Genomic DNA, 21,950 nt, shown 5'->3' on the forward strand with positions numbered 1-21,950 from the left:
TTCCCATGGCCCCTGCACATTGGGCTTTAAAGTCTGTCACTCACCTTTTTCTCTCTAGCTATAAAACAAGTCCATGAGGATCCGAGAAGCAGGAGCTCTTTCCATGGTGTAACCATGAAATTGGCATTTACACACAATGGCCTTTGTAAGGATACAAATTGCCTAAGTTGAGATTCTTCAGAGCACAAGGCAGGCACCATGTGTCACTGGAAAAGCACCCTGCCTTATCTCTGCTTAGAAGATACAGATCAGTGCCTTATTCTGAAGCACCAGACAATGGTTCCTATTAGATGGGAGACACCAACCGAAGAGAACTAGTCCACTGTGCCAAGATAATGCTGCTGTTCTCACATAAATTGTTTCCTCTTGTTGAGGAGTGCAGGGGACAACAATCATCACCAACCTGTCTTCCGTGCTGAAGGATGAGACAGTCTGGGAGAAGCCAAACGAGTTTTACCCTGAACACTTCCTGGATGCAAAGGGACAGTTTGTGAAACCAGAGGCCTTCCTGCCTTTCTCAGCAGGTAAATCTGAGGGGAGGATCCAGCTGCAAGTGAGAGGCACAGCAGGAGTGATCTGCTCCTCCAACAACACTTCCAGTGTGGTTTAATGTCCTCTTTCACCAACACATTCTGCTCCCTCTCTTGCAGGTCGCCGTGCCTGCCTCGGGGAACAGCTGGCCAGGATGGAGCTCTTTATTTTCTTTACCACTCTCCTGCAGAAATTCACCTTTGTGGTCCCTGAGGACCAGCCCAGGCCACGGAAGGATGGTCTCTTTGCCTTAACGATCTCCCCACACCCATACCAGCTGCGAGCTATCCCAAGATAAGTACACACCACTCTCACTCAGAAACCACCACTGGTGCAAACTCTGTCAGAAATGTTGCAGCTTTAGGCAGGACCATCCTGGGTTCCACTCAAGACCTTTTAAGTCTGTGCAGGTGTCTACAGCTGTGTAAAGTAAGGATTTGGCCCAAGGTACAGTTTATCTTAATTCCAGTCCCAGATCATGACTCAGACAGCCATAGCAAGTTATAAATGATGATCAAGGTTGCAAGTACATATATGTCTAATCAGCCAGCTCTGCTGTACTTTGGGCTCTCATCAGTTCCAGCAGCAGTTCACTGAGCACACAGCTACTGAAAGAACTCTCAGTCCTGAATTAGTGTACTGAATACAAGGGTGTCCTGAGTAAAAGACAAACCTGGGTTCTTGCCAATTTTAGGAGCAAGAAGACTTGGAAAAACCAGCAAAGTACTCCTGGCCTTAGCCCCACTGCATACCCAGCCAGGCTCTGCCCAGGCGGTGCCGTTCCACAGCAGCGTGTGCTCAGAGGACTCCAGCTCTGGCTCTGTTCCTGCACAGTTCCTGCAAAAACAATCCCTGGCCTGTCAGCTGATCTGGCATGTGCTGCTGGTAGGCAGGGAGAGAACTTCAGCTCTAACAATAAGGTGACATTTAAATGCAGTTTCACAGCAATGCTCCTGAGGAATCTTACCATCCAAAAAATACATATTCCCCTCATTCCTTCCTGCTTATTGCATACTCCTGTCTATTGCACATGTGTTGCACTGCCTTCATTTATAGCCCAAAGGGGAGTTTTAATCCAGAGAAATGCCTGATGACCTTTATGTGACACTATCATAGAATCATAGGGGTTGGAAGGGACCTCGAGAGATCACTGGGTCCAACCCCCAATGCCTCCAGTAAACACCAAGAAAAGAGTACATAATCTATATGCTGTTTCAAAACAGCCACAGAGCAGGTCATTTGTGAAATACAAAAAATTCTTATAAATATAATTTAAGAGGAATCCAGGTGTCTGTATTTACCCCCTGCTATCTAAATAGTTCCCAAAAACGGCTTTTTTTCAGCATTACATAAAGTCAGCTCTTGAGCAGGTTTGGAACTCAAAGGGCTGGAGTTGCACTGTTTGAAGTTGCGCTGTTTGAAACAGGGCAGCTGTAGATCTCAGAGCTGCCTTTCTTCCTGCAATATTCCTGACAAACTGTTTTGCAGTTGATGTTTAGATTAGTAGTAACTACCTTGTAACCACATGGCTGAAAATGCCACAGCATAAAGGGGCTTCTATGCATAATCATAACAGAAATGTACCTCTGAAACTGAGTCCATGTGTGTGCACACATTCCTATCTTTCTAATAGTAATTTTGGAAGCTATGAAAGCTCTTGAATTACGCAATTACTTATTAATACCATTGTTAAGATTTTTTACTTCAGCGGTAAGTGCACATTTATGCTTTTCATCTATAAAATAATCTGAAAGAATGAAAGTGATATACAAAATCTTCTCACCTTTCTTCTTTGTGCTTGTCTCACAGAGGTGCCTCAGATACTCACTTGACAATTCTCTCCCTACAGCCAGCACCCCACTTGTTTCTTTCAACATCTTTTCAGGTTGGTTCAACGACACTGAACGAACATGCCTGGGTTCATAGGTACCAGCACCTGTGTAAGTGCTTTGAAAAAGAAGCTGTCAGTGAACTCCTTTAAACAGAAATCATTCGTGCAATCACATATTTGAATACCAAGTGTGTGTATACCTGGAGCAGAGTCTTTTCTCTAGCATGCAAGAACACACTGAAGAAAAGACGATCTGCCAAGTGCACAGGTCAGCTGGTGTAGCACCCTGAAGGCAAAAAGGGGACAAACAGGTCACCGCAAAATGCCGATCTAGCACTCATGATCGGGAAGGGGAAAGCATCTCCAAGCCAAAACCGTCCCTAAGAGCTGACCAGCTGGCGTTGGGAGCTGTGGGCGGGTGCTGGCTCAGCCCGGGTAGGAGGGGGCCCTGTGAGAACCGGGCCCTTGCGGAGAAGGGCCCTGCTGCCTCCGGTCCCCACCACCTCGGGGCCGCCGCCTGGAGGCCACCGCGGCGGCCGGGACGCGGGGCTCCCCATCAGCCTGCGGCAGCCGCCGCACTTTCCCCACGGGCAGCCCCCTACTCGAGGACGCGATCACCAGGCCGCGGCACTCAGCGAGCCTTGCGAAACTAAACCCGCCCCCTCCTACCAGTCCCGTACTCCCCTCCCCTTGGCGGGCTCTCCCTTCGTCTCCCACACCGCCCCGAGCCTGGCCCCGCCCACGCGGCCCGTGAGGCGCGATGCGGGAACGGCCACCCCGGGTCACACTGCGGCCCCGCCCCCCGCTCCTGCCCTCATCCCGCCCACAGCCGGCGGTGATTGGCATTTCTTGCGGCCGATCAGGCAGGAGGCCACCGCCTGTCGTTACTTGCCCAGCCCGAAAGGCTGGAGCGGCAGCACAGCTGCCCAATAGAGGGTCGCCGAGCCGGTGCGCGTCCCCACCGGCGGCGGGGAAGGGGCGGGCGGCAGCGCGCAGAGCCGCCGCGGCGGCTGCAGCAAGATGGCGGTGGCGGGCAGGGGAGCGGCGGCTGCGGCGGTGAAGCCGATCTTCAGCCGGGACCTGGGCGAAGCGAAGCGGCGCGTGCGAGAGCTGTACCGCGCGTGGTACCGCGAGGTGCCCAACACGGGTGAGGGCCGCGGGGCCGGCCGCGCATGCGCGGGTGGGAGCGCCAGCTCAAGGTCGTAGCGGCCGCTCCGCAGCCCTTGGGTTCTTCAAGGGCCGGGGCCGGGGGGGTGGCGGGCATCCCCGGCGTGAGAGGTCTCGCCTGAGCCGCTCGCTGGCTTTGCCCTGGCTCTCTGCGTGTGGGGCAGCTGAATGCGGAGGTGCTGCGGGCTCCCGGCCGCTCCGCGGTGCAGCGCAGGCCCGGCGGGTTTGCCTTGCCCTCCGCGGCTGGGACCCCCGGTCTCCCCATCCCTTACTTGTCACTTGTTTTTCCTGACGAAGCAGAGCGGAAATCTGGCTGTAACTTGCCAGGTGTGTGGTGAATATCGCCCCGGGACCCGACCCACGGCTGAGCTGCTGATTTGCTGTAAATTCGTTGTGTTGGCGAAGCTGGCGGGTGTCACAGGGGCAGGTTACAGAGCCTGTGATGCTCTGCGGGGTTGAGTCGCGTGGTGCCAGCGGCAGGAGGGTAAAGCAGTGAAGGTGACGTCTGTGGGGGCTGTGTTTGTCCTAGTGCACCTGTACCAGCTGGACATCACGGTGAAGCAGGGGCGTAACAAGGTGCGAGAGATGTTCCTGAAGAACGCCCACGTCACCGACCCGCGGGTGATAGACATGCTGGTTATTAAGGTACAAACAAGTTCCTCCCATTTTGTCCAAGCTGCAGATAATGTGAGTGGATAATTGGTGGCAAGTGTCATGGAGAAGGACAAGGGGTTTTTTGGCTTGTGCTGTGGAGGAGTTGTCTCTTGCAATCCAGATCAGTTTATCTCTGTCAGCAAACCTGTTGATAAGGGATCAAGCCGCTTTGGCATGCAGAGGAATAGTGTCTCAACCTCAGTGGATTTCTGACAGTCAGTGTACTGGCTCTCCCAGTTTGCAGAGGAAATGTATAGCAAGCAAATGTATAGCAAGCAAAGCAGCAGTTTACATGTTTGGGGGGGGGTGTGTGTTCTTGTTTGGTTTTGTTTAGAAAACAATGGCAATCAAATTAAAAAATTGCTGCTAGCTAGTTAATTATTAAAATTGCAAACTCCCTACAGTACTTCCTTAGGCTGGGATGTGGCTTTCTTCACCAGCTCCGAAAGGTACATTCAAGTGGCAGTACTTGGTGGGAGAGTGGCTTTGGGTGGCAAAACACCTCGAGTCTGTAACACATTTGGTTATGCTTGGTTCAAAGCAATAATCAACATACCAAGAGTAGGGCAAAGCTTAGAATGAGTCTGAGCAATGATAACTGACCTCTGCAGTTCTGATGCATTGGAAAGCTTCCAGCCAAGGGCTGCTGTGCTTACCTGCTGTATATCTTGCATTTGAAGATAGCCTGTGTTTACGTGATGAAGAAAGTCTGGAAACGCTATTCTAGATAACAAAGTAGATGACAGTTCCAAGCAGCCTTGTTTCTGCCCTGTGCTGCCATCCTCTGAAACCAGTACAGGAGTTCACAGGCTGGAGCACTTAGCATCGATTCTACTTGCTTTTACAGCTAACTTGTTGCTATTCAAAAAATTAGAGATGTGTAAGAGTGAGGAATGTTACATAGATTTTTAGGGGAGTGCTGGTCATGAGAGAGACAGGCTCTTAGGAGGGCAGGGTCCCTTGCCTATTGCAGGGCTTGAAAGCTGTGCTGTACAGACAAGTGATTCGTTAGTGTAGGACATGGAACATTGAAGTTGCAAGGCAGCAACAGTCTGTATATTTGTGTCATAGTACAGGTGATGCAAATAGTCTTTAGCTGCATCAACAGTTTGGTAATCCTATTTTAAGGGTGTTTCTAAGTGCATTCAAATAACTTTGATCTTGCTGTGTTACTATGCAGAATTGGGCTTTCAGAACTTGTCTAAAATTCTTTTGTCTGTGCACAGGGAAAAATGGATCTTCAAGAAACCATTCAGGTGTGGAAGCAGAGGACTCACGTCATGAGGTATTTCCACGAGACGGAAACCCCACGACCTAAAGACTTTCTGTCCAAATTCTATGCAGGCCACGATCCCTGAGAGATTGACTGTGTCTTCTGCCTTGTATTACAAATAAAGTTCTATATAGTAGAAAAAAAAAAATCATGCAGAGAGATTATATAGCATATTAGGAAACTAATGACTATACCTGAGCCCAGAGTGTGTGCAAGTCGTCACGATCTGTATGAAGAGCTCTGATTTCCTAGCTTTTGCCAATGTGTATTTTCAGTGGAAGGAGTTTGTTCATGACTTGCCCTGGAGTGTCTGCTGAAAAACAGCAGCACAATGGGGCCATGGGGCTTTCTATTTAGCCTGCAGCCCTGTACATAAGTGTCTGCTCTGTCAAAGAGCGAGCGGAAAGAAGCGTGCCTGAAGGCCAGAGCAGTAGCAGAGCCACGTGCTCGAGGCCCATCTGTGTTCATACAGTGTTTCACAATTTCATGCTGTCATTTTGTTGACTTTGGTTTTTTTCATTTGGACACTAGTCTCTTTGCTTCCTTGTGATGGAGTAAAATCCAATAGGCTGATAATACCCTTTTTGCAATAAATAGATCAGCAGAGTCCATTTCTCTGCTACAAAATGAAATTATCTGGAAAAATGGGGGTTTGTACTTCTGTCTAGAATAAAGGGGCTTTGTAGGAGCTGCTGCTGCCTAGCAGAAGATGGTGCCTACCATCACCTCTTTAATTGAATCAAATTACTTGTTCCATTTCAAGAAGGGTAAGGAGAATTTCTTATTTTTCCACTCAGACCTGGGTTTCAGTAGGTAACTTGGTGCCCTAGCTCCCCCATGTGTGATCAGCATCAAATTTTGTAGTAGCATTTTTATCCTTGCCTGAATACTGCGGCCTTTTTCCCCCTGTGAGGACTGCAAAGCAGCAAGCCTCAGGGATGTGGTGTGTGTACCTAGGGGCTTTGGAGGGATGTTATTAAGGACAGGTTTGAGGCAGTCAGGACCAGGAGAGGTGGCATGATACAGCAGTGATAAGGAGTTTGGCACTATAGAAGGCAGGGATGTGTTTGGCTCCCAATAGCAGATGAACTGGAACAACTGCTCCTTGGTTGGCATTAGAGAAGGAGGGGCGACTCAGATACACAGCAACTCAGGCACCTGCCAGCTGCCTTCAGCTACAGCTGCCTCCCTTTTCTCTCAGTAGCTGTGCTGGAGAGTTAGAGAGCAACCATCAAAAGCAGTGCTAAGTAGTAAGGGAGCACATGTCGCTGTTTGAACTATTCTCAGGGCTTATGTGTGCAATATAAAAAAAACCTTTTAACAATTAAATGAATATTGAAGGGAAAGTGGGCAGTCAAGAGAACAGCTCAGGTCTGGTGACCAGAAAGCACGTGAAAGATGCTGGGGCAATGCTGGCTTAAACCCAAAAGTCATTTATGAGTTTAATCTCTCAAGGTATTTGAGAAAACAGCTGGTCTGATGTGACTGAAAATACTCTCTGTGTGCCTTAGCAGTACACATTTAAGCCTCTTATGCAAGCACTTAATTGCAGTACTAAACACTTAGATCAAAGAAGTGTTTATACACAGTTGAGAAGATGAATATACTTGGGGTCAGATGTAAGGAGTACTGAACTACCTAGAAATTACTAGGTACTTGGAGCCAGTTCATAGATTAAATTCTGTAAAACAAACCAGCTGAGTTAATCTGCCAGTTTTGATCTTTACCTACTCAAAACTTTAATTCTGCAATGATAACACTGTATGCAGTCCCCAGGGAGGTGAAATTAATGATACGGTCTCTGTCAGGCACACGTGCATAGTGCTGGGTTGTAAATGGACATTATTTGAAGTGCAGTACCAGTGTCATCATGAACCCTGTTCTTTTAATGGGGCTGTGTTGTGGGGCTGCTGCTTTTTCTAGGGTTCTGGTCACTGTAGGTTAGTACTGAATTACAGAAAGGGCTCATGAGAGGAACTAAATACGAAGAGAGCCTACTTCCTGACACACACATGGAGGTAGAAAGGTTGATACAGAAACACTAGTTGATAGGCACATAATCTGTAAAAACACAAGACCCAGTCATACATGTCCATCTCTTGATCTTTAATTGTTTCCCGTATTGCTAATGAAAGGAATCCCAAGCAGTCTGATGAGGTGAGCACGTGTGTGCAAGGATGCAGGGCTGATCAAGCACTTCCTTCAAACATGACCTACGTGATTTCCATCGTAGACACGCACAGGACATTCACTGGCAAAGGGGACACACAGACCCCCGTCCCGTTTAGGAAGGACAAATCACAGGTGACACATTGGAACCATTGCTTTGTCAATGGTTTTCTCCCTTCTGTTCCTTCATTACAGATCTGCAAATAGAGTAATAAGCCATTACTCTTCAGATATGCTGTACTGAGTTCCAGTCCTTATCTTCCCCCAAACCACACAAGGTGGTGGTTTACCTGAAGGAGTTTCTAACATCTACAAAATTTTAATTCACTGGGTTTAGCTGCACAGCAGGAAAATCCCTTTTATCAACTGGAATACATCCACCAAACTGCTTATAAAACACCACTATTTGCAACAACTTCTCTTTTCTATGAAGTGGTACACCCATAATACAGACAGGTGTAGTGTACTGTAGGTAAAAGCAGACGGACATAATTCACCTTATCTGATGAGTCCGAAAGGTCCAAATACCCCAAAGACCAGTGTTATAACAGGATAGTTTGTTCTGATGGGTTCTGGAGTTCTCTCAGATTGTTCAGTTCCATGTCATAATTCCAGTCTCTTAAAATACTCATTCTGTGAGTTAGCAAAAGACTTAAAACAGGTAAACATATAACAATGTCCCTCTTCTGCCTGCAGTACAGACCCCCACTGACTACAGTTTATTTCTGATTCAGATGACAAGATCTGACACATCATCAGTTTCTTACAATCTCTCCAGTGTATCTTGTGGAGACTGCACATACAGATGCCAGGCTGCTCCATGGCCGTATAAAGGAACTGAAAAGTCTATCCAGAGGCAACACAGCTGCAGGTGTCTGTGTGTCTAACTGCAAATGCAGCTTTCAAAGCCGTTGCTACCTCTATTTCTGCAATTCTCTGCCTGCCCCGAGCCTACAGGAAGCACAAGTAATTGGATTGCTGGTTGTGTTAATGACATACCCTTTAATCATCGTCATCATCATCCTCTGGGACAAAGATATCATGTTCTTCAAGTAGGGCTGCGAAGTTCTTACTGATCTGAGTCCCGACGTACAGGAACGGGATCACAACGCTGAACACCCTGAGGAGGCCGAACGGCGTCTGCAAGGAGCCGGTGGGGGAAGATTTACCTTTTCCAGCAACCTCCGCGGAGGTGGCTCCACATGCGCACAGAGGGCCCGGGGGGAGCGGGTAGAACGGCTGCCCGCCCCCCCCCCCCCCCCCCCCCGCATCGCGCCTCAGCGCAACAACTGCCGCGCGGGGACTCGCGGGGAGCTCGGGCAGGGACCCCGCTGACTTCGGGGGAGCGGCTGCCGGTGAGAAATGGGGCACACACCGGGGGTTATCTCCTCCTTTCGGCGCAGGGACACCACCCGGTCAGCGCCGTCCCGCTCCGGGGAGGGGGAAGGGGCCGGCGCTGCCCACTCGGGCCCGCCCGGAGCCCCCAGGGCCGCTCCGGTCAACTGGCGAACGCTACCACGCCTCCGCCCAGGCCACAGCCAGCTGCTCATTAACCCAGCGCCTGTCACTCAACCTCGTCGTCCCGCCCCCACCACAGGCGGCTGCAGTAATTGGCCGGCGCCGCCAGCCGCTACGCCGCGATTGGCTGTCGCCCCCGCCCGCTCGCCCCTCACTCACCTTAACCGGCTTGGGAAGAATGGCTCCGCTGCGGGTGACGGTGGCGCTCCGGGAGGGCACAAGGGGCACGGCCGGGGTGCGGCGCAGCCCGCCCCAGCCCGCCCGCCCCGAGAAACCCGCAGCCGCCGTCAGGAGCCTCCCGCTCGCCGCTGCCATCTTCCCTCCCTCCCGCCGGGCGCCCGTAACGGCCGAGCCGAGGCGTCACCCGAGGCGGCGGAGCCTCTGGCTCTCGCGAGGCTTGGAGGGGGGCGCGAGATCCGCCAGTGCGCATGCCTGAGGCGTGGCCGGTGGGCCGCGTGGCAGCTGTGCCCCTCCGCAGGGCTTCGCGGCGGGGGAGCCTGGGGGGCCGGGTGTGACACCCCCGCCCCTCTCCCCCTCCCGTGCGGCCTGGAGAGGGGAGAGGGGACCCGGCAGCCTTTCACTGCGCCCCGCCGTGACTCTGTGTGGGCAGAGGAAAGCCGGGTCGGGCAGGGGTGTGGCCGGGCTGTGCGGACACCCATGGGTGTCAGGGGTTCGCAGCTCCACCCACTGGCGGCTACAAACGGCATCGGTTTATTTCGCTTCACGGCGCAGAAATACACACAAAGGGCAGCGCGGCGCACGAAGGGCGAAACGCGGGGTCTGAAAGGGTAAAACAAGGGCGCATGCAAGGCCGCGGCCGGAGAGAGGAGGTGTCCGCACACAGCGGGCGCCTCGGACGGCGGGAACGCCCCACCGGGTTTTTGGAGCGAGGGCTGGAAGCCCCTCGGTGCTCCTGAAAGAGGGCACAGGGCTCCCCACGTTCCCCCTGTGCTTTTTGGGGGAGTCAGTTTCTCTGCAAAAGGCAGCTAAGAGGGGTGAGATTGGGGGGGGTCACCCACTCACCCACCCCGAAACTGTTAATGCGCTAGCTCCTGTAATGGGAAATGCCTAATCCTGGTCCTAAATGTCCCCCGAACGGTGGTGGTGGCCACAGGTAAAATCTTCAGGTTATTTGTATCACTAGGATTCAGTGGAAAACACCACCACAGTTGTTTTATAAAACTCTGAATGTCCAGGGAAAATCCTCAATACGTTCTGGGCCTGAATCTGAAATCCCAGCCTCAGAAAAAGTGTTTTCATCAACTATTTTAACAGGACTGGGAGCCCTTCTTGGCACACCTTACAAAGGCCATGCCAGAATCTCTCCCACGGCCCTCTTGCAGTCTTCAATTTTCTTTTAAATTCAAGTATTTTTTTTCTCTTTGAAAAAAAAGAAGTCGACTTCCATATTTTATGAAAAGTAGCTATTCAACTTTAGAGTTCTTTGCTAGGGAACCTGTTTTGTGCTGCCCAGACATTTTCTATTTTTAAAAAATAATAAGGGAAAGCGAAGGCGGAAGGTGAAACAGTCCAAACCTGAACGACTGGAGAAGAAACAGTGTGTAGCAATCGGTCTCATTTTGCTCTTGGGGACAATGGAAACTCTGCTGTGCCTGTAATGAGCTCTGCCTGCAGACCGAGAGGATGCTCCATTAGCCAGACGCATGTGTGGTCTCAGGAAGCCAAAGTCCCGACCTTCTGCGTGGGGCCCGCTTCAAAGGTGCCACCAGCACAACTGATCCTCAGCCATGCTGGTTTGATAGCCGCCATCTCAGAGGAGGCGGTGGGTCACCCAGGTCCTTCCTGCCTAATGAGGCGAGCAGCGGCGGCGGTCGTTAAAAAACCTGCTGCATTTCCGTACGAGTTTGGGCACGGCTCCAACGACAGCTCTTTTTATTCACTGAAGGGCCATCCCTGTTACATGAGCGGGATGATGAGGAAGGCCTGACCAAGCACATCCAAAGTCACACAGTGCTTTGGAGAAGTAGCAAAGGCCCAGGCATGGAGAGCTGGGCCGAGCACAAATACTGATCGGGATTCAGCCATTTTCTTCTCAGCGCTGCAGAATAAAATACAAAATTACTCCAAATGTGATCAGACAGAGAGCAGAACGCAGCTCCTCATTTGCAGGATTTAGGATTTAACTGGGATACGTACTAATGCAGAGGCAGGTAGCGTGGAAATTGTGCCATTTGAATGGGACAGATTAAAGCATTAAATATAAGCTCTTTAGTAGTGTTACTAGTACAATCCTGGCTTATTAAAACAAACTAAGCTTCTTAAAAGTGAAACTGTCCTTAATGAATAATACTGTTTCAGCTCTAGTCCCGACAGAACTGGCTTTGTTAATTTATTGTCCCTTTCAAGTTGCTCACAGTTCTTGGGTCTCCCATCTTGAAGCCATTACATCTTGATTTAGTTTGGAAGTTAAATCTTTACTGACAAACTGCCTTATGTAAGTCTGAGACTGGGAATATTCTTCTGTGTTACATCTAAAGAGAGAAAAATCCTTGTCAAATCTGACCCTGGCCTCAAAATACCCACGCTCAGAGCAAGGAGGCACCAGGTCGCACCATCCCCTGATGATGCTGCCCTGCCATGGGGAAGGAGCCAGGTTTCCAGGTGGAAATGCAGCAGCACTGACCAATTTAAGCAGCAGGTTGGGAGGCAACACTGGCATGTAAGTCCTGCCAGCTGGGCTGTTGATGGAGCCCGGGTGCTGGCCTCTGGCCATCTGCTCCTGTTTTTTCTGAACTGTTGTCACTAAAAAAGGCAGAACAAAAATAATCCTCCCAAACTTGAGGATCCCTACTGTAACGAAACATAAACACAAACTGGAGAGGACTGGATTGCATCATTTGTATGTAAATATTAAGCTCCCATAGTCCTGAGATCTGATTTAAGATTTGATTTGCTCTAATACACCATTGCGCCATAATTACACAGGAGGCTGGAAGCTCCTCATCCAAAACTACCACAGATATATTTTCAAAGGCACCAAAAGTTAATGGAAGTCATTTGATTTCTGCACTGGCAATCTCTGCTGGCTATTGCAAAGTACTAAGCTGGGTGCACTTAACTCCAGAAAAGCAAATAGGTTCCTACTAGTTATGACCTGGAACAGACTCTTGCTTTCCTCTGTAATAAAACAGGGCAACAAACCCACTCTTAGCGCTGCTAGATACAGAACATAAGACTGCTTCACTCACTTTTTTCTGCTTTGAAAAACAGCCCGTGCCAGAGAGGATAAGGGAGTAGTGATCAGCACCATCTCCAGGGTGCTCCAGTCCATGGAAGCAGCACCCACCCACCTACACCGTCTGCCTTGTGGCCAAGATTTCTTACTTATTAGTGAAGGACAAGTCTGTTTCTGCGGTGAGGCAACAAGTGTGCCTCCCCAGAGCCCTCTTCACCTGCCTGGAGGATGGGATGTGCTACAGAGACCAAGGGGGTGCTGGCAGGTCAGGTGCTGGCTTTGGTAGAAGGCAGCGACATGGCTTTGATTGCTGGAGGGGCAAGCCCAGGCAACACTGACACAGTCAGTGCTACCAGTAACTCACTCCCACACCTTCCCTTCTCCTGGGGCCAGCCCTCCTCTCTGCTCTTCCACAGGCTCTCCTCAGACTGCGCAGCTCTGCCAGGAGCTGGGCAGAGCCACAACAGAGAGAGAGGCTCTGCAGAAGCGCAGCTCTGGATGCTGTCATGGGCAAGCTGCCCAGCAAGAAGGCTGAGCCTTGTACGGCACTTTGCAGGAGCCACAGTCTGCACACAGGCTGATAAATTCACCCCTGGCAAGGCAGAAAGGTTTTAGTGTCCCTGTTTTGGAACAGGGAAGGCTGGAGACATTAACAGGTTTGGCTACTGCTCAACAGAGTCCAGAACAGCCCTGGGGAGATCCTAGTCCCGGCTCTTGCTTCAGACCAGGCTCCGTGTCTCCATTTTAGCCTCACTGCTAGGCTTGGGCACCCAAAGAGGTGGATGCAAGCCCACAAAATCCACATTCTGAGGGATTTAGCAGGGAGGAGGGTTAGTGTAGATAAAATAATAATTAAAAAAAAAAAGGACACAAGAGCCCGATCCTCGTTGCCCTGGCTGCTGGGCCAGCCACAGCCATAGCTGCTCATGTGTCCTGTGGTGAAAAAGGTCTGGGGCTGGAGGCACCCCCCCAGGGCCAGTGGCTTGGCGGAGGCGTTTCGTAAGAGCCCAGCCTTATCTGCAGTGAAGAGCAAAGGCAGAAGGACTTTGGTGCAAGACCACAGACAATAATAAATGCTGACTTGTGCAAACTTCCACACTGAGAAACAAATCCAAAAATAAGTGATGAAGGAGAGGTGGGTGATGAAGCACCTAGGACATCCACCACACCACGATGGCAAGAGGCCAAGCCTCTTGGGTGAGGTTTGTTGGATACATGCTGATTTGGGCCCCCTTCACACCATATCGCCGGCAGAGGAGAGTTCAAAGGTACTATGTGCTCTCCAGATTATAAAGCCTCAGGGACAGAAATGAAGGACCTGGGTCCTTCCTGCACGCCCTGTGAAGCACACATGTACCGCATGTTTGGCCACCGACCAGGGCAGGGGGAGAGCAGCATCCCTCGCTTTGCTATTCCTGTGTGGGAGACATGCTGCAGGGCTGGCCGGTGGCTCGTGCCCCTGGTCATGGGTGCCCCATCTTCTGCCTCTCCTGCCACTCCCGTCTCAGCACCGCAATCTCCTGCCCATACCAGCTGTGCAACTTGGAGAAGCAGGCCGTCTCTGGTGACACCGGGCTTTCTGCCAAGAGGCCGGGCGCCGGGGACCCCATGGCGCTGTTGGCAGCTGAACGCCGTCGAGGAGGCAGGGGTGGGGGCTTTGCATGCCCTCCATCACGGTCAGGGCATGCAGCTCCCCCAGGGACGCCACTGCTGCTGCCCCATGTGGAGTAACCATTCTCCAGGATGGCGGGCTTCTCCTGGAGAGGCAGCAAGGCGGGGTTGGAGAGGTGCCTCTTCCTGCCAGAGGAGGACTTCCGTGGGGACTTGCAGCAAGCAGCCAAGCTCTTGCAGGCTTCCTCCAGCTGCTTCTCCAGCTCCCTCACCACCAGCCGCATGTAGTCGAAGCTGGCCCGTGAAAGCGCCTTCACCCAGGCCTCCATGGCAGCCTGCCCGTCAGCCACCAGCACGTAAGCCCGGGCGCCGGCATCATCAAAGCGGATGGCGAAGGCGAACTCCTCAGCAGCCTCGCAGAGCTCCACGGTGCAGCCCTCAAGAACCACCAAGCCCACGGGCTCCCGGCTCTCCCGCTCCTCAAAGTAGAAGAGGAGGTTGCCCTTGAGGACGAACCAGCGGCGCTGGTAGGAGGTGGCATGATGGTGGTGGCCATGGTGGTGGTGCCGCTCCACACGCTTGCGGAGGAAGCCAGCGTGGTCAGCAGGCGAGTCGCAAGTGGCATAGTGAGCCACGCTCCGCTCATTCAACTTCATCGCCTCACCTAGGAGCAGAGGAAGAGAGGGGGAAGAAGTTGGCTCGGGGTGAGGAACATCTCACCTGCCCATCCAGGAGAGGCCTGATCCTGCCCCAACTCCAGCAGCCAGTGATGTTGAATTGCACCTAACCCAGCAAGTACCCCTGAAAATGGCAGCCTGGCTCCTTGCTGCTGCAGAGAGGTGGTCTTCACCATGATGACATCTGCCTTCTCCAGGCATGACAACACCTCTGCTTCATTTCTTACTCCACGAGTGACTTACTTTGCTGGGCACATCAAAGAAATCTGCCTCTGTGCCTGCAAGGCATTCATTTTGCTGTCTCCTCAAAGACAGAATAAGGAGAGTATTTTCAGACCAAGGGCTCTAGGATCTCCGTTTAAGCACTCTCTCCTCACTCCCCATCTCCATGCAGGACCACCTATCCCCACCAGGCCTCCCAGCAGCAACACCCTGAGCCCAGTAGTTTCTCGAGAAATGGGGTGCCAGGTGCCATACCAGCCGTGCAGGTCAGACCATAACCCCTTGCCGTCTTCCTTGGGTGGGCTGCTCTCTTGCTGAGTGCCTCCGAAGCTTCACCATACCGAGCCCCATCCCTGGTCAGAGGAAAGGCAGCAGAGAGGGAGTCACAAACAAGAACAGCCTGGGACTGAAAGAGTGAAGTGCTGCACTGCTCCTATCCCAGAAAGCCAGGACTCGGCACACAGGAGTGGTCAGGGCCGGGAATCACAGGCTCTGGATACCAGGCAGCAAAACTGGGGGCATTTGCATTGGCTTCAAAGCCCAAGCCCTGACCCAGCTCAGGCCAGTGCTCCTATGAGTTTGTTTTGGTTTTATTAAGAAAGGGCGTTTGCAGAAGTGCATCACTGCCCCATCAGGGGAGGACCCACACAGGCGGTTCGACAAGTCTGCGGGTCCCAGCGCGGGCCACGGCGAGCTCAGCCCCACGCTGCCACAGCGGCAAACGGGTGTGCAACGGCTCCAGCCCCGTGTACAGAAACATGCAGAAAACAACCCGCAGCCGCCACTCCCTGCCCGGCTCCGGGAGAGGGAAACTCCCGCTGCTGGGCCAGGGGCCCGGGCCCGGGGCTCTGCTCCCCCCTGGGGGGCTCGTGGGGCAGGGCGGAGGACAAGGGGGCGCCAACCCCAGCTGGGAAATGGACAAAAATCCCATCGGCCGTAGGGCCACACTGTTCCCCGGGGGGGCTTTGCCCTCGGCGCACCACCCCGAGGAATCTCCAGCCTTGCGTTCCCAGGCTGGGGACAGCCGGGCTGGCCCACGCCACCCGGGACCGTGGGGGGCTGTGGGGGTCCGTGTGTGCGTGCGTGTGCAGTGCTGGGCTCCGGGTCTTTGTGTGCGTGATTAGGCTGCGTGTCTTTGTGTGCGTGTCTCTGCCGTGTGCCTGCGGGCCCGGCCCGCTCCCGCCGCCCGCTCCCGCCCCACCGCCGCCGCCGGCCCCCGCCCAGCGCCTCGTCCCGGCGGCGGGACCGCGGGCTCCGTCCCGTCCCGGCTCACCTCGGGCCCTTCCTGCTCGGCGGCGCTCCCGTCCCGGGGGGACTGTGCGGGGCAGCCGGGGGCCGGCCGCGGCCGGGCGGGGGAGGGCTCCTGCGGTCGCCAGGGCCGTCCCGCCGCGCCGGCAGCACCGCCCCGCCGGCGGCAGCGGGGGGGCGGGGGTCGGGAGGCGGCCGGCGGGGCACCGCAGCCTGCCTGGAGCGGCTTGCTACTGCAAGCTCCTCGCTCCGCCCTACACTCTTTCGGGTACCCCTGGGGTCCCACCTCAGGGGGTCCTGAAGCCTCCCTCCCTTCTCCCTGTGTAACTGCTGGGGGGCAGCAAGCCACGGCGTGCGGCGGTGATAGGGTGCCCGTAATGGGGTGCGGCGGTGATAGGGTGCCAGGAACGGGGTGCAGCCAGAGTGGGGGTGCAGTGGGCTGCAGCCGCCGTGGCGTGCATTGCTGACTGGGTGCAGTGCTGACAAGGTGTAAGAGCTATGGGCTGAGGCAGTAGCGGGGTGCGATGCCAGCGCACCCCAACACCGTCACGGTGCAGTGCTGATGGGGTGCAGCGCTGATGGGGTGGGACAGCAGTGGGGTGCAGCAGCAATGGGTGCAATTGCTGCGTTACTGACGGGGTGCAGCAGCGCAGGGGGGGCGATACCCGCGGGGTGCCACGCTGTGCGGCGCAACAGCCGTACGATGCAGCGGCCGTAGGGTGCAGAGACAAGGGGGTGGGATACCGGCGGGGTCTGTGGTTGTGGGGCGCGGTGGGGTAGGTGCCGTGCCGTGCCGTGCCGGGGGGCAGGGCGGGAGGCGGGAACGGGTGGTCAGGTGATACGGGCGGCATCATGTGAGCGGGGCCGGGCCGGGCTCGGCCGGGAAGAGGTGTTCTGTGTCCCGGCGGCGGCGATGGAGCCGGCGGTGTGGAGCGGGTTGGTCCTGGCCTTGGCCATGGCGCTACCCACCCTGGCCCTGGACAACGGGCTGGCCCTCACCCCCCCCATGGGCTGGCTGGCCTGGGAGAGGTTCCGCTGCAACGTGGACTGCCAGGCGGACCCCCAGAACTGCATCAGGTCAGCGGGGTGGGGAGCGGCGGGGGCATCCCCGGCCCCGGGGCTCGGCATCAGCTCCCCCCTGCAAGGAACACTTGTCCTGTGTGTCCCTTGCCCGACAGAAGCGCCGGGCTGGTGGCCTGGGTCTGCTCCGGGTGGGTGGACCGTGCATGCCAGGGGAGAAGAGGGTGGATGTTTGGGTGCGGCTCTGTGGTTAGCAGTGGGATCTCGGGGAGCATGTGTGTGTGGGAGCTGGGGGGCTCAGGCATCCCGGTGCTGGGGTGGAGAGTCCCTGGCGCTGAAGGATGAGGCTGGGCTTTGCGGGGTGTTGGGAAAGTACTTCCCCTCTCTGAGATCATGGATGCGGTTTGAATGTCAGCCTTGGGGTCCCTCCCCCACGGCCCAGGCCAGCCCTGCAGTGATGGACCCTCCAGAGCCTTAGTTAGCCCTGAAGTGCTGCTGGCTGCCTGCAGCGGTGGGGCACAGAGGTCACAGGGGCTCAGCCAGCCACATCCCCGTGCCCCCTGACCTGCAGTGAGAAGCTCTTCTTCGAGATGGCAGACCGCCTGGCAGAGGACGGCTGGAGGGAGCTGGGCTACAAGTACATCAACATTGACGACTGCTGGTCAGCCAAGCAACGAGATGCATCCGGACGGCTGGTTCCTGACCCTGAGAGGTTTCCCAGCGGGATTAAGGCTCTGGCTGACTATGTGAGTGCCTGCTGGGGATAGTGGGAGTGTCTCTGTGTCACCCACATGCCCATGGTGGGAGGGCTGGGAGGGGATGGAGGAGTTTGGTCCCCGGGGGAGGCACCTCAAACCCTGCCTTGTGCCCTCCTTGCAGGTCCATGCCCGGGGCCTGAAGCTGGGCATTTATGGAGACCTGGGCACCTTCACCTGTGGGGGTTACCCTGGCACCACACTGGACCTTGTGGAGCTGGACGCCCAGACCTTTGCAGAGTGGGGTGTGGACATGTTGAAGCTGGATGGATGCTACTCATCAGGAAAGGAGCAGGCAGAGGGTAAAGGCTCCCTGGCTGGTGTTTAGCCCTTTGTTGCTTTAGTCACAGCAGCTGGCCACCCACAGAAACACCTGGCCAGCTTTGTTTCTTTCCTTGCATCTCCTGTTGCTTCTCTTGGGCAAAAAGGAGGGAATTTGAGTGCCCTGTAGCTGGTGTAAGGCAGAAGGCCAGGCCTTCTGGCTGGTCCCAGCGGTTTCCTTCACCATATGTCTTTTTCTCTCCCTAAGGCTACCCCAAAATGGCAAGGGCCTTGAATGCCACGGGCCGCCCCATCATCTACTCCTGCAGCTGGCCAGCATATCAGGGCGGGCTGCCACCCAAGGTGAGGGCTGTCCTATCTGTTCTCTGTTTCCCATGTTCCTTGTGCCCTGGGGGAGCTCTCATGGTGAGCTGCAGGAACCTGGTGTTACACCTCACTTACTGCTCTGCCCCTGGTAGGATGGGACTGCAGGTCCCTGGAGAGAACATGGCCTCCTTGCCAGGCATCAGGGGACACTCAGGGTTCCCAGCATGGCTTGGTGATGGGAGCACGGGGCAAGGCAGACCTGGGGCATGTCCTCCCCCCCTACTCAGCTGGCATGGGGTTGATCTTGACAGTTCTGAGGCAAGTCCTGCCTTCTTTAAGTGCTTGAAATAAGATGTTCCTCCTAGTAATGTTTCTTCAGCATTGGGTACATTTGTTTATTTCCTCTTTTGAGTCAGTCCCAAGCTGCCCACATTCCTGCAGCTGAAATTTCTCCATGGCCTCTGTAGTTGTTTTGGCAGACATCCTATCATGGGATGTGCCCAGTCCTATTGGATATGACTCTGTCCTCCTCCATTACATAATGTTGCCCTTATCTACATCCCTCTGCCTTGCAAAGGTCTTCTGGACACGCTCAACAAGCCTGGCTGCACCTTCTCCCCCTGTTCACAGACCCCCATCCTTTCTCCTTCCTGCCTGACCCTGTGCTCCTCTCCAGGTGAACTACACTCTCCTGGCAGAGATTTGCAACCTGTGGCGTAACTACGATGACATCCAGGACTCCTGGGACAGCGTGCTTTCCATCCTGGACTGGTTCTCTGAAAACCAGGATGTGCTGCAGCCAGTAGCTGGCCCTGGCCACTGGAACGACCCAGATATGGTACGAATGGATGGGTGGTGACCATTGGTGACCGTTGACCCTGGGGGTCCTCTGGGGTTTCCCTTCTAGGTGCAGGGTGAAAGAGTGACAGGAGCAGAAGCACCGTTGTTGCAAAGAGGCAAAGCTCCTGTTGCCCTTGGCTGTGCTGAGGGAAAAGCCTGTGGTTGCAATGAACCTTTCAGTGCTCAAATATACCTGTCCTCTTGGGGAAAAATGGTGAAGTGGCGGGTATGAGTGCTGAGGGCTTGGTGCCTGGTAGGGGTGGGATGTCCCAGCTGCTCGAGGAGAAGCAGAAGTGCATGTGAGGATTCTCATGTGTGGCCCCCTCGCTCCTCCGCAGGCTGCAGCATCACCAAGTGTGGCAAGCAGATGGGTTTCTAACCCTTTTCTGCCTCTCATCTTTTTTCCCTCTCCCTTCTAGCTCATCATTGGAAACTTTGGCCTCAGCTACGAGCAGTCACGTGCTCAAATGGCCTTGTGGGCGGTGATGGCAGCTCCGCTCCTCATGTCCACCGACCTCCGCACCATCTCTCCAAGCGCCAAGGCGATCCTACAGAATCCCCTGATGATCAAGATCAACCAGGACCCCCTGGGGATCCAGGGGCGCAGGATTGTGAAGGTTAGGGGGTAGGCAGCTGTGTTTGGGAGGGCAGACGGGTGCATCACAGTAAGGAGGGAGAGGGAAGCAATGCAGAGAAACATGAGTGGGAGAGCTGTGGGAGCTGGGGACCTGCTGGCATAGCAGTCACCTGGGACAAGGTGAGAAGTTATGGGCCAGGGCTGGTCCTGGCAGCTCTATCTCAACCACCCATCCCCACCCCTAGGAGAAATCCCACATCGAGGTGTTCATGCGCCCACTGTCCCAGGCTGCCAGCGCCCTTGTCTTCTTCAGCCGGAGGATGGATATGCCCTTTTCTTACACCACCAGCCTGGCCAAGCTCCACTTCCCCAAGGATGCTGTGTACGAGGTGAGCTGCACTGGCACGCTGTGTGGCAACCTTATGGCACCTGCCCCTCCCCCCCTTTCCAGCTCCCCACTTTGACACCCTGTGCATTTTTTGGGGTGGAATGGTGGTGGGAGGACTCCTACTCCCTGCCTCCAGGACGCAGGGGCAGCCACTGGTTGGGTCACCTTCCTGTTGCCCACTGCTGCGCCCTGTCCTGCCGGGCCACGTCAGTGACCACAGCTGGACCTCAAGCCGAAAGGTCTGTGGAAGCCGTGGTAGCCATTGTCTCTCTCTTCCAGGTACAAGATGTGTACAGCAGGAAGATCATCGGGGTCTTAAAGACAGAAGACAGCTTCTCTGTCGTTATTAACCCCTCGGGGGTGGTGATGTGGTATCTCTACCCCACAGCACTCCCAGAGCAGCCCTGGCAGGTTGCCAGACAGCAAGCCCCTGGTGAGGGTTTCCACCCAGTCCTCCTGTGACAAGGCTCATCAGATGGGTGTGTGGGTCAGTGCCGGGGCAAGCTGTGAGTCCCTGGGGCACGTGGCTCTTCAGTGCACAAGTGCCTTTCACTGGTGTGCCCAGCAGTGCTGGGAAGTGACTTTTTGCCCGGTACCAGCTCGATGACCTCTACAGTCTGCGTCAAGCATGACTCCCTATTACCCGCTTCCAAAGGATGTGTGGAGCATAATTCCTTGGTGATTACAAACCCCTCTGAGATTCTCCTGTGGAAGATGCTGTACAGAGTCCAGCTGCTGTTGGAATTCAGCATCTCTGACACCTGAGCACTCCACTGCTTCAAGCTGGGTACCATGTATCGCTGCAGGGGCTGCTGAAACGATGCCTGTAAAAAGGCTTTGGATGCTTTAGAACCTTTTAGGGTAGTGACCCCCACTGTGTGTGACGGTGTTAGCCTCAAGGATCACACCTGGTCACCTTCTTTTGCTATCAGCAGCTTGGCTTAGAATCAGTAGGGCTGAACCCTTTCCATGTACCCTCCCCAGGACCAAGAGCAGCTGGAGGCATGATGGCCCTGTGCAGAGAGGTTCGCTTGCAGGCCTGACACAGCTGCCAGGGGCCTGGAGGCCACCACTACTTCAGCCTAGCACGTACTAGCACTGTGTTACAGCCTTTCTGATAAAGAGTTTACTGCAACAGCAGAGCAGAAATCTCCACTGGCCGCTCACAACCCCAGCAGCCTCACTGTGTGTGGTTCAGCACCAAAAACTGCACATCCGCAATGTGCTGTGCACAAGCGGTGAGGGGAAGGTGCTGATGCTTAGATAACGTCATCTTTTGAGTTGGGAGATGGCCATAGGTGCTTCCAAGCTGCTAACTGCATTCTGCTCTTGCTCTAGCAGGAAATTCCTGCTGAAAGGGGACTCTTACACCAGCCTGAACACTCAGGGTTTCTCAGGGAAAGGCTCTTCCTGCTTTACCTTTGTCCAGCAAACATCTCAAGGAAGTTCTAGGCAAGACATGACCTACCCCCACTACCAGAGAGGGGTGCAGCATTCATGAGCATTGCAGTCTTTAAGGTTGCAGCCCATGGAGACTGATGCAAGATTAAGGAGAAAAAAGTTTCCCATTTCTGTTCAGAAGCTGGAGTGTTCCTGGTCCTCTGTCCACTCTGGTTCCTGCAGGACCAGATGGCTGATTCTGGCCACTTGCAGAAGTTTGATGGCAACAGCAAGATGCTGAACAC

General features: G+C 54.3%; 5 protein-coding genes across 5 annotated transcripts in view; 3 read left to right on the forward strand and 2 right to left on the reverse strand.

Moving 5' to 3' along the window:
* TCF20 (transcription factor 20) overlaps positions 1-5,422 on the forward strand; it is a 97,824-nt gene extending 92,402 nt beyond the window's left edge. Inside the window, exons 11-15 of the mRNA XM_084279440.1 lie at positions 383-524; positions 651-825; positions 2,379-2,630; positions 4,059-4,174; positions 5,410-5,422. Of these exons, the coding sequence (XP_084135566.1) occupies positions 383-524; positions 651-825; positions 2,379-2,457 (396 nt within the window). The 3' untranslated portion in view covers positions 2,458-2,630; positions 4,059-4,174; positions 5,410-5,422. The remainder of the gene's footprint in view (positions 1-382; positions 525-650; positions 826-2,378; positions 2,631-4,058; positions 4,175-5,409) is intronic.
* Positions 3,337-6,095, forward strand: NDUFA6 (NADH:ubiquinone oxidoreductase subunit A6). The gene is made up of 3 exons (XM_084279473.1): positions 3,337-3,509; positions 4,059-4,174; positions 5,410-6,095. Exons 1-3 carry the CDS (start codon positions 3,383-3,385, stop codon positions 5,539-5,541), a joined length of 375 nt encoding a protein of 124 aa, XP_084135599.1. The 5' UTR covers positions 3,337-3,382; the 3' UTR covers positions 5,542-6,095.
* A 1,460-nt stretch (positions 6,096-7,555) lies between these two features.
* SMDT1 (single-pass membrane protein with aspartate rich tail 1) lies at positions 7,556-9,511 on the reverse strand. The gene is made up of 3 exons (XM_084279377.1): positions 9,303-9,511; positions 8,625-8,765; positions 7,556-7,822 (listed from the first exon to the last, which is right to left on the reverse strand). The coding sequence occupies exons 1-2, from the start codon at positions 9,456-9,458 to the stop codon at positions 8,628-8,630; spliced, it is 294 nt and encodes a 97-aa protein (XP_084135503.1). The 5' UTR covers positions 9,459-9,511; the 3' UTR covers positions 7,556-7,822; positions 8,625-8,627.
* Positions 9,512-13,577: 4,066 nt separating this feature from the next.
* Positions 13,578-14,606, reverse strand: PHETA2 (PH domain containing endocytic trafficking adaptor 2; the record flags this gene model as incomplete). Its single annotated transcript, XM_084273639.1, has 1 exon — positions 13,578-14,606. The coding sequence occupies one exon, from the start codon at positions 14,604-14,606 to the stop codon at positions 13,803-13,805; it is 804 nt and encodes a 267-aa protein (XP_084129765.1). The 3' UTR covers positions 13,578-13,802.
* Positions 14,607-17,010: 2,404 nt separating this feature from the next.
* On the forward strand, positions 17,011-21,929 carry NAGA (alpha-N-acetylgalactosaminidase; the record flags this gene model as incomplete). Its single annotated transcript, XM_084276589.1, has 8 exons — positions 17,011-17,174; positions 17,689-17,863; positions 17,997-18,174; positions 18,402-18,496; positions 19,137-19,298; positions 19,720-19,917; positions 20,123-20,266; positions 20,545-21,929. The coding sequence occupies 8 exons, from the start codon at positions 17,011-17,013 to the stop codon at positions 20,725-20,727; spliced, it is 1,299 nt and encodes a 432-aa protein (XP_084132715.1). The 3' UTR covers positions 20,728-21,929.
* Between the last annotated feature and the right edge of the window lie 21 nt (positions 21,930-21,950).

Source organism: Gallinula chloropus (assembly GCF_964237585.1).
Source record: "Gallinula chloropus genome assembly, chromosome: 1".
Lineage (NCBI taxonomy): Eukaryota > Metazoa > Chordata > Aves > Gruiformes > Rallidae > Gallinula > Gallinula chloropus.